At 43.9% G+C, this 11,689-nt stretch overlaps 1 protein-coding gene across 1 annotated transcript; it reads right to left on the reverse strand.

The window, feature by feature from the left end:
• Nucleotides 1-705: 705 nt before the first annotated feature.
• Nucleotides 706-11,676, reverse strand: LOC118693698 (sterile alpha motif domain-containing protein 9-like). Its single transcript, XM_036394461.1, has 4 exons — nucleotides 11,528-11,676; nucleotides 9,435-9,590; nucleotides 8,930-8,974; nucleotides 706-8,425 (listed from the first exon to the last, which is right to left on the reverse strand). The coding sequence occupies exons 3-4, from the start codon at nucleotides 8,931-8,933 to the stop codon at nucleotides 3,765-3,767; spliced, it is 4,665 nt and encodes a 1,554-aa protein (XP_036250354.1). The 5' UTR covers nucleotides 8,934-8,974; nucleotides 9,435-9,590; nucleotides 11,528-11,676; the 3' UTR covers nucleotides 706-3,764.
• Nucleotides 11,677-11,689: the final 13 nt, after the last annotated feature.

Here is an 11,689-nt window from a genome sequence, read left to right on the forward strand (position 1 = left end):
CTGGGGGAATGAAGAGTTTAAATCTAAACTTTCAATTTCTTAAAAGGTAAAAGTAGGCATATATGAGGAGCATGACTCCTGTTTATACCTCAAAGGCTCAAGCTTGTGCAGTAGTGTGAGCTTCAGGGCAAAGCACTGCTGTCTGCAGAATCGAGTTGGGTGTGGGCAGGCAGTAAGCAAATTACAAGACAGACCCTCCTGGCCAAGCTGGCTGTAATTTTTCATCGTGGTAACAGTTCCTTTTCAAAAACAAAGTCCGTGTTTCTGCCACAGTATTTGAGCAGGTTGTGTATGTGGTGAGCAGTCAATGCTTTGCTTTTCAGTAAGTTTACATATCAAGTTTCTGCTCTGGGTTGAAGCCATCCTAATGCCCCAGGCTAGACTTGGGGAAGCTGCCTTTGCCCAGTTACCTTCTCAAATGTACTCCCATCCCCTGCATCAGGGCTGGGGAGCAGAGGGGGATTTCTCTGCCCCTCCAGCTCTCTTCCTTCTGGCAGTTGTTTCTCCTTCCTGAGGCCAGAATGTCAAGGCTTGGATTAGACAATAATCTTCCATCTTCCTTCTGAATTCACCATGGCTTGCAGTTCATTCTACAGTTTTTGGTTCTGCCCAGATCCTTGCTGCAGTTGGAAAAGCAAATCATACCTAGCTGCTGTTGGAAATACATCCTCAGGTAGGGTAATCAAGGTCACATAGAAATGGTAGTACTTCATAAAAGATATTTATTTGATTAAAACAAGTTATATGACAGGGGGTTTGGGCAGTTTTAGTCACGATATCGTATATCAAACAATGTGAAACTCAACACACATTTTTGTTATTAGAAGCTGAATGTGGCATCATGGTTGCAAACATAGCACTGAAAACCTCCTCTGCATTTTTCAAATCATGGATGTATGCTCTAGACAAATTTCAGTTCTGTATTCTGTGGCATTCCTTGGCTGATAATGCAAAATAATTCCACCAAGTGCAGGAATTGTTTGGACTATGAACACATAACAGTGCTTACAACTGATCTTTTACGCCACCCATGACTGCTCACATATCTCTCCACCCCAGCCCAGATATAGATATGTCTAGTAAGGTAATATTTACACAGAGAAGCAATGTAGGATTCTGTAGAATTTGGGGCCTGTTTTTTATCAGTCTGATTGTGAAGTCAGCGTGAAAATTGCTTCCATACTGACACTGGCTTTGCAGTTCGTAGTTATTTCATACATGGTACATATCATACATGCTATGTGGTCTGAGTTCATTTTTCTGTTGCTGATTCAGGAAGAAAAATTTAGTTACACTGTGTGAGGGGATGGAGTGTAAGAAAATAGTGCAGAAGGTAATCTCACCCCTGAGGAGTTGCACCTGTACTAACCACCAAAGACTAGGAACAGGCCTGCCCTTAATAGGCCACAGCTGTGTCCAATAAGAAGAGTGCTACAAGAGAGTGGGTGAGCTGGTTGAAGAGTGAGTTGGAGTTTGTTGGCCGTACTGTGTAGAAGAGGGGGTTAGTGCTGTGAGGAGATGCCCATGAGAAATCACCAAGAAGGTATGGAACTTTTGCAATAAGATGACGATTGGTGACCCCGATGTGATTCTGACATGATCCTGTGGTGGTTTGGGAAAAAGGACTTTAATATTAAAGTGCTGTGATCCCACGATGATTCAGGAGGATGACCACAGACCTAGGAGCAGTAAGATAGTGGAGCCAAGTGGACCAGGAGCCTAGGAGCTGAGCAGGCAGACCAAGAGCCCAAGATCCTAAAAATCCAGATGAGTTATAGCCAGGCAGACCTGGGAGCCTAGAAGTCTGGACAATGTATGAGACGCCACCCCCAAGGAGAAGAGTGCTGGATATGAGGAGGGGACACTACACACTTTGCTTATTTGGTGCATTGGAGCAAGCCCCATGCCCCCTGCCAAGGTATGGCCGCAGTCCAGAGGGGACCCAGGATGGTGCCCAGTTTCCCCTGATTGGCAGTGTGTGCAGCAGGACACAGGAGTGGCATCATAGAAGTGGCAAATGGCATGGCCACAGCAGCAGCCGGTGCCTCAGCACTAGCACGGCCCCTGAGGAGTACAGGGGCAGGTTTGCTAAGTTGCTGCTACATGAGCACTGGAACAAAAGCAACATGAAGCTCTGAGAGGCAGAGTCAGAGCTGCCCAGACAACATGTAAAAGAAGCCTTCTAAACTGTATAGTGGCCACCTCCACAGTAACCCAATGTGATTCGGGATTGGGCTGTACGGTGAGATGGAGCCCAGTGTAGCACTGAGAGCAGCAGGGGATGCTGCCTGGTCCAGACCTGACAGATTTTGACACCTGGAGTACAGGTGAGCCGCTGGGGACACAATGAGAAATAGTGTATCTAGTGAAGAACAGATTGTTTCATCTACATGGAAAACAGAGCAGGGCAGAGAGGCTTCCAGTGACCAACTAATACAACAAAAAACTGTAAAAGGAAGAAGAGAATTTTTAAAACAGCAGTAGGAGCTGGGGACAGAGTAGCTTTATCATTCAGTATGGTATATTTGTTTGCTGATGAAACATGTGCATTTTGTTTTTTAATTGCAGCCATTTATCTTTGATTAGACATAAGTGTGAAAGTTTATATTCCATAAGCATAAGTACATTCGACAGATACTGGATCAATGTTGTTCAAGTCATAGAGCTATTGATAAAATTATGTAACTGTTGATTTGTTACTCGCCCAATATATAGCCTTTAACTTATTCTTGTGAGTTGCCTTATAAAATTGTACAGCTATTGATATTGTCAATATTCTAGAAGTGTATGTATAAGAGTTTCTGATTATATGCAATGTAAGTTTGAGTACTGAATCAAGGTCAGTGCACAGACACAATCTGAAGTTAACTAGAGATTACACAAAAGATGTTTTTACTGGGTTTACTGTCTTTTGCAAAGGGACCTACAAAAGATAGTAAGCACAACATTAGTTTATGAAAAGCCTTAGGTTGATGTTCTAGACTGTGAAAAGCAAAACTAAATAGAGAACTTAGAAATGTACGTTCTTGCTGTGATGTGTTGCCAGAGCATTTGTATACTGTTAGTCCTAAGTGAGACATGAATATGTTATAATATCAATTTACTCAAACATATCTTTCTAGAGATGCTGCAACTTTGTAATTAAAAGAAAAGGGGGAATTGTGGAGGGATAGAATGTAAGAAAATAGTGCAGAAAGTAACCTCACCCTTGAGGAGTTGCAGCTGTACTAATCACCAAAGATTAGGAACAGGCCTGCCCTTAATAGGCCACAGCTGTGTCCAATAAGAAGAGTGCTACAAGAGAGTGGGTGAGCTGGTTGAGAAGAGACCTGGAGTTTGTTGGCTGTAATGTGAAGAAGAAGGAGTCAGTGCTGCAAGGAGCTGCCCATGAGAAATCACCAAGAAGGTATGGAACTTTTGCAATAAGATGACAAGAACACTGGACAAATTCTTTTACTGATCAAGACTACGCAGAAATTAACTTCAAATCCTAGTCTGTGGGGTAAGAAGAACCAGATCAATTGTTGTCTTTGTTTGAAATCTTGCTTTCTGTAACTCCAAAACACTCAAAGGCTTGGCTCAAAGTTCACTCTACTCATAGTTTAAATTTTTTTGAGTTATTTGGTCACTATTATAGTTGTTAATTCTGATGTTGCCTGGTAGTTACCCAGGAACAGTCCACTTTTAGTTTTAAATGTGAGACTGGACCCTTCCTGTGCTGTACCCTCTAAGAGCACAGTGCATACGGTACTGTACTACATACCTTAGGTTCTTTTGATGGCTGGGTCATTTTCAACCGCAACATCGAAAGCAACAAGACCATAAAATGAAAAGCCTAAATAAAAGGTCACATTTTCATTTCCAGCAGGCACTGATTCATGATGGAGTGGCAAGACATGGAGTTCCTTCTTGTGTCCTCGTATAAATAAATTTCTGTCCTTGGACCAGCCAGAAACTCTTTTGAGATTGTCACGAATTTTGGGAATATTCCATACTGTTCCATGCTGCCACTTCGTTCTCCTCTCATCTAAGGATCCCACCATCAATTTGTCAATTTTAGTTTTGTGCACTATCTTACTTAAGCCATAACCCTTTCCCAGAAAAAAATGGGTGTAGATTCTTTTCTTTCTGGTAGGAACATCTTTCCTTTTGATGTCATATAAACGTTTCAGGGTTTGAAGGGCTGAAGTTAAAATTTCATCGTTAACGGGATTAGGCTCTTTGTCTAATGCCTCATCTGGCCAGTACAGCAAGGTGAGCAAAAAATAGGCACTTGCTGGAAATTGTCTCTTTCCTCTGAAGAATCTTAGACTGAGCTCACGAAGAGGTGGCAGTGGAAGGAGTTTGGCTGATCCTGGTGCTAAGCAGGCTAATGTGATGTGGCACAAAATAAAATTGATCAAATCATTGTCCTCCAACCTGTTCCTCAGCGGGTTTTCTGGATAGAAACTAAGGATCTTTTCTAGCTTTTCAGCTGACCTGTTCTCTTTCTTATCTGTTAAGAAAGACAGGATATTGGTGACATTTCCTCCACCACTCCCATAAATACTCATCTGTCTCATGAGCTGAGTGTCAGGACCATTGTTGCTGTCATCTATAAGTGATGCTGAGATGAAGAATTTAGCGTATACAGCTGCTTGCTTCCTCAGCCATTTTCTGGGATTATGGATTTGTTCTTCCTTATCATCATTTTCATCATCCTTCTCTTGGTTTTTATCTGTTTGGAAGTAACTTAGTTCTTCTGAAATCCATTCCAGAGCATTGTACAGGTTCTGGCGCAAGCCTTTCAAGCGGGAATGAAGCCTTCCCCATGGTCTTTTTATGTCTTCAGGAATGTAATCTGTGGTGAGATATTTCACAAGCTCAGTATGTTCCCCCTCTAGATTTCTGTGGAATACAGGCAGTGTGGACAAAAATCGAAGAAGGCGACAACCTACTTCTACTTCTCCAAAATAGCCAGCGTTGTTCATACTTTCACGTTCTTCCTTTGCTGCCTGTTGTGCAGCCCTGAAGCATTTCAGAGCTTCAAGAGCAAGCAATATCTTCTCAGTGATCCTTTCAGGAGTATCTTCCTCTGTCATTTTATCCACAGCGAAACCAAACCATCTCCTGTAGACTTGACCTTCTGTATCCAAAATAAAAGAATCAGTTGGCAAATGTGATTTTGCAACCTTTGCCCAGTATTCAGCATCTTCAAATTTTTCATTGCTGTAATTTAGTCTGGCAAGCTGCTGGGCAAAAAAAGGATCTTTTCCAAGGAGTTCATATGCAGCTTTTAAAACAGCAATGGCTTTTTCACAGTCTTCAGCTTCACAGACTTGTTCAATGAATGGGGAGAAGAGAGTATCAGTATTGTCACCCCTGCTTCTTTTATCACGTCGAATAAATAGATGTCTGATAAACTTTATAAATTCTTTTTGTCCAAATCTGTTTTCAAAGAGCATCCTTTCCTGAAGAAGATTTGTTGCAAGTTGACTTAGTGATTGATTCCCTGAAAGCTGATGCAGAATTTCTTTTGCAACCAGGCAGTGGATTATCCGAATAGTTGAAATACAAGTGGTGCTTTCCTTTAGCTCAATAAAAATCATTCTTGCTTGTTCACTCAAGTGATATTTGAAATCGTATGCTCTTGCTTTACTCTCTGTATATGCCCCCAGGCCCAGAAAAGCCTCACAGTGTGACAGTGAAAGGTATGAATTTGGTACATAGCAGTTGAGCAGAGCAATGTAACGCATCAAACAGGTGTCACGAGAGGAAGGGTCGATGCCTTGCAGGATGTGCTCTACCATGTCTGACACATATGTTTTATTGAACTCCTTACACATCAGCACAAACGTAAGTATAAATTCTGGCTCAGGATATTCCTCCTGCAGTTTCCCAAGTTTGGTGTTAAACAGATTTTTCTCTGACTCTGTCAGTTTGTGAGTGACAGCAACTGTGTCCAGTGGTGAAGCCTTGCAAAGCCTTTCAGGGTCATTGTATCGTCTACAGCATATGAGGATGAAGTAAGGCCTGGAGGAATTCATTTTTCTGGCTGCTACAGCCTCCATTAACTCACTCTGTAGTTCATCAAAGTACTCGTCATCGTAATCTTCGATCAGGAGCAGCACCGGAAAACAGTGAGTGATTTCCTTTTCTTCATAATCTCTGAGGGTGAGCACATGATTACAAACAGTTGAGGGTGGATAGGAGGTCTTGATAACAGCACATCTAAAACGCTTTCTGCTTTTCCATAGAACCTGCCGTGCTATTGTGCTTCCACCACTTCCAGGATGGTGAAATATCTTTAGTTTAGCCACAGGATAGTTGTGTCCACCTCCTCGTAAAATACCATCCAGCAGTTTGCTTGCCTCTGCACAGGCTTCACGTTCAATGATGTCCCCACAGAGTTTATTATCAGCAAGCCACAAGTTTTCCCACATGATTTTTCTCCCGCGGTAAAAATCTTGTTCTATTTCTTGTTTTTGTTTTTCAGTCCAAAGATTTAATTTGATATCATCACATTGGTCAGCACAAAGGATTTCTAGGGAACACAATTTCTCTTCTTCCCGCAAGGGAAGTGTACACACGCCTCCAGTGGAAGCTGGCAGGTGTCTGGGTTGGGCTGGAGAAGGCAGCATTGATTGGATGGTGGCATCTACGTGACTGAGCTTCATACCCACAATACTGCATTGTTCCAGGGTCTCAATGCTGCAGGATTCCTGAGCTAGATTAGCCCACTTCCTGTAATTGTCTCTGGACTCTGCAATGCAGATGATGTACTCCATGCCATTCATCTCTGTATAGAATTCCTGAAAAGTGTCCACAAGTGGTTTCTGCACTGGTGACAGCAATAGAAAAAGCACAATGAAAGAGCGCTGTGGCAGAATTTCCTCACAGATACAATTAATTACTTTCTTTAGGTGTTTTTTTTTTGTTCTAATCCATGTATTTTCATCACAAGCTTTCTCATCTCCAAGGAAGTCGCTGCGCCCATTGCAGAATATCCAGCTGGTCTGATCAAATAGCTTCTGAGAGGGAGAATTATCAGTCTTCATTTCTTTGAAAAAATCCTCTAAGAAATAAGAACTTGTTTCATGGTGCTCTTTGTATTTGCTGTACAGCCCTGACACATTAGAATGTTCATCAAAGTCAAAGACACAGAAAATGTTCAAGTGCATTAAAAAGTTGATGTAGTTCAAATTATCCTGTTCACATCTGTTTGTGACAAGGATGTACCGTAGAGAATCATCCATGTAGGTTTTGCCATCATTTAATAGAATTGATAACTTTCTTCCTAAATCTTGAGGTATTTCTGTAGGTACTTGTGTGCTGGAGAGCTCAGCTCTTTGTCTTTGAGCATCCCTGTCAGGTATAGCTTGAATGAAAGCAGTGAGTTTGCTGCGCTGCACAGGCTCGGACTTCGCTCCCAGTCGCTGGTAGAGAGCTGGTTCTTTGGTCAGGATCACCTTCTGACTGCTTTCATTGTATTTTGGCAAACAAACTTCAAAACAATTGCTCTTTACCAAGCTGAATGTTGGTTCAATGTCAACCTCCACTACAAATCTTTGTTCTTGAGAGTCTTTTGAAATCACTTCAACAAACACAGGTGGGTGAATACATTTCCTTGCGATTTCTTCTAAATTATTGCAAAAGCACTTTTCTATATAATCCAGTGCATCAACAAAGTCTTCTCGGTTTTTGACCTTTATGCCAACGACCTGTCCGTGTTTCCAGCCCTTGTCCTCAACACCGTCCATGACACCAAAATGGATGGTGCCATTTGTTCGAATGTTCATGCAGGCTGAAGCAAATCTTATCACTTCAGAGGCAAATTTTGATTGCAGCTGATGTTTGTTCAGCTCTGCAGCAGTATCACAGGATTTGTATTCGTGGCAAGGAATGATTAAATCACAGACTCCTGATTCTGGAGCAAGAACTGTGTCCTTCACATACTTGAAATCGGTATCCTGACTTCTAAATGGCCGACAGTTTCTCACCTCTAAAACTTCATCAGCACTTGGAAGCTGGGATTTTTTGCTTCTTTTTGGCTTCTTGCCAGAAGTAGGAGCTGTGCTCTCGCTGCTGGTGGTACCCACAGCACCAGAGCTGCCTCCACTCGCCGTGCCCTGAGCAGGGGCGTTGCTGGCTCTGGCTGGGCCTGTTTGTGCCTCCCTTCTGTCGGATGTTTTGCTGCTGGAGTCCTCAGCTTGCTGTGCATTGTCCTGGAGCTGCAGAAGTTCATTTCTCTTGTGGATTAAGATCTGGATTTGGCCTTTCTTCATTCCTATGTCTTTGAGGAAAGACTCATCCAGTTCCATTAGTGCTGGACCTGTCACTTCTTCTGCATGTAGTTTATCTACATACTCCTTCTTGATTCCAGTAGATTCCAGCCAGCATTTGACGTGGTTCTCGACCCATTCTCTCACAGGTAACGTTTTGTAATCTAGACATTAAAATCATGTATTACTAATACAAACTAATGTTTGTTTGGCCACACTGAATGTTAGATCTTTTTCTTTCTACCAGTCACAGTGAGAGAGCAGGTCTTAAATATGTCACTTCTGATGATAAAGTATCCATAAACTTAATCAGAAGCAGTTCTGAATGGTGCAAGACTAATAAATCAGCAAAGCAGGAAACTAGGAAGAAGACTTGGAAATGATCCTCAAAGGGTGTCAAGGAAATAACCCAAAATGTTTTTTGTGGGGAATAATAAGGTTTATGGGAATTGACAGGGCGGGATTCCCTAAACTGGACAGGTTTGGGTAGATCATTTACCACTTGAGTCTGATTATTTTATCCTAAATAAAGATAGATAGCATCAATACAAACCCTAAGATGATAGGAGTACTAACTAGTTCCCCACTAGAGAGAAATCCTTCAAATGCAGATATGAAAAAGCAAATTGCTACATACAAAGTAGAAATTTTCTGAAAGCAATACATACCCATTGTCTTTGGTGAAGGAAATCCTGCTGTTAATGAACAAAACCCTAGAAGGGGGGGGAAAAGTAAGTCTTCAGATTTACAGTTCACATTCCTGTGATAGTTCAAGCTGACATTGGTGTTCTATTTTCCCAACTTCCTCCCCACCTTTTTGTCCATGGTCATTTCTGTACCTCTAAAGGCCTGTTCTTGCCAGCTGTGCTGCTGCTGTGTGCCTGTGTGAAGGCAGCTGCTCCTGCCTCTGACACACACGTGGATGTGAAAGAAGTAAGGGGTTGCTGTAGAGGTTTGTGCTGACAGCTGAGCGCAACAGTTCCTTCTGTTACAAACTGGAGAAAAGGAGGCGCCTCACCACTGTATTCCCCAGGTTCTGTCTTTTACTTTTTATTGCTTTTTCTCACTTTCCCTGCCTTTAGTTCCTTCACACTTGTTTTTTCCCCTGCTCTTTTTTCATGGGTACACTCTCCCCTGCTTCTTCTCTTTTCCCATATCTGTTTTGCTGCTTACCAAAATTTCCAAGAAGCAGTTTGACTCACTGTCCAGCCCAGCAGAAGGTTTTCTGTTCAGTGGGGTGTCCTCCCCTGTGTCATGACATCCTTCCTGTGCCCAGCCTCCATTCCAGGGGTTCAGAGATGGGTGGCAGTACGGACAGCCTGTTCTGTACTGCAGGAGGAATGGGTTTGTTATGAATGGAGTTCTATATGTCTCATTTAATAAACAACAAAATTTAATTTAGCAGCAATTTTAACTGACCAGCAATTTTATGTAAATGAATACAATCAAGTATATTAAATATAATCAAGCATATACAGAAATTTCACAGTGATATTAAGTATGATTAAGGTTTGTATAAAGCATAAGCAAAACCAACTGAGGTAGGGGGAGGCTTTCTCACCCTGCCTCACATATGAAACAAAGGAATCCAAACCCAACTTATCTACTGCATGCTAATACATATTCATCAGTATTTTCCTGTAAATCTCGTCCTATTTTCAAATATTGAAATCTATGTCACTATACTGCACAGCACATGCTCCATTTGTTGTTAGGGGGTCTCCTGGCTCTGGTGGTGTTCTCGGAGGAAGGCTCGCTGTCTCCCTCGCTGTCCCCTGAATAACCTTACAGGCTGCACATGCACAAGAAGCTTTGTGTTATGTAAGTAAATATTATGTTCCAAATAATCCTTATTATTTCATAGATAAAACCACTACTTTAGATTCCATATCTGAAATCGCCCCAACTTTGCTCATCCCACGGCCAATTCTGCTTTGGGCATCGTCCCAGCTTTGTTCGTCCCAAGGCCAATTATGTTTTGGGATCTTGCTTATCTCAGGACTACAGCCTATATCCTGTTTTTTACATATAACATGTGTAAAGGGACCCATCTGCTTTGTAATACTAATCACATATACTTTCTTTTATTTTATAACAATTATTTTCTAAAATATTGATATAGTTACAATATCGTTAGCAAGAATCATACCCATTAATCACAGGTTAAATACACCTGCTCAGTGTGACATTCACAGTCAGCAGTAACCATCCACAGCCCGGTCACTGGGGTCACAGTAAAAGGTGCACTGTGGTGGTGTTGCTGCTTCTTCTCTTACTGTAGTGGGGAGACTCAACCCTCCGGTTTAGCCAGCTCCACCCCTGCAGCTCGTGGTGCTAAAACAGTGCTCTCAACAAGTGTCAAAGGAGCAGCCACCAGTGCAGCTGGTCGAGGTCTCCACAATTTCTGTAGGTGTAATGGTGGTGACTGGGGAAAGGAGAAAACCTTGGCAGGAAGTGGGTTCAGCAGCAGGGGGTGGTTTGGGGAGATACCGCTCCGGGAGAACAGGGTATGCTGGAGAAAGCCAACGAGTGCACATTAACCCTTTCTGCAGCCGGCCAGCCCTGTGGAAGCCTCGGCTGAGGCCCAAACAGGGCTGGAGCTCTGGTGTGAGCAGGAGGCTCTGAGAGGGGAGCCTGTTACGGGACTGCCCTGATGTGCTGTAGGTGTAAGGCATCCCTCAGAGTAAGTGTAAACAGGCTGGTTATGAAAATGGTCAGAGACACTTGGTGCAGCCTTCCCCGAGAAAGGCGGCTAAAAATGTCCCTGAAATACTGATCTTTCAGTGCCTTTGGCCACGGCCCAGGGCTGGGCTTGTGCTATGGAATCCCGTCCCGCCCTTGTCTCTGCCCCAGCCCGCGGTGACGTCAGGAAAGCGCTTCAGAACGAAGAGCCTTGCCTGGGAATCGAAACTGGAACGGAGGCTGAGCAGAGCTGGGCAAGGCTGGGGCAGCACGGCTGGAGGGGGCCTGCGGGTCCCTGATCCCTCCTGGATCTAGGAGCAGTCGGGGTTCGTGCTCCAGGGGGCACGGAGGGGGTGCAGCTGCGGGGCTGCGGGCAGAGCTGTCTGCGCCCCGCTCCCGCCTCGCCGAGCTCTCGCACAGTCCCGTGGGTGCTACCGAGCAGCTCCCAGCCCTGCGGGGCGGCCGGGGGCACAGAGCTGGGCGGGCAGTGGAGGCACAGGCTCACTTTTCGTTAAACCAGGTCCTAGTAAAGCAACCCGCCCTGCTGAGAATGAGCCGCGGGGCGCAGCGCACGCAGAGCTTACCTTGCAGAGCCGAGTGTCCCCAGTGCGGTCTGCCCGCAGGGAAAAGTTTCCAAAGGAGGAAGGGAGGGAAGGAGCTCCAAGACCTGTGGCGCCAGGCTCGGCACGGGCAGCAGTCTGAGCACTGTGGGTGTTCTGCAGCTCCTGCGCGTCTCTTGAAAATTC

The sequence above is a fragment of the Molothrus ater genome, chromosome 19, assembly GCF_012460135.2.
Source record: "Molothrus ater isolate BHLD 08-10-18 breed brown headed cowbird chromosome 19, BPBGC_Mater_1.1, whole genome shotgun sequence".
NCBI classification, from domain to species: Eukaryota; Metazoa; Chordata; class Aves; order Passeriformes; family Icteridae; genus Molothrus; species Molothrus ater.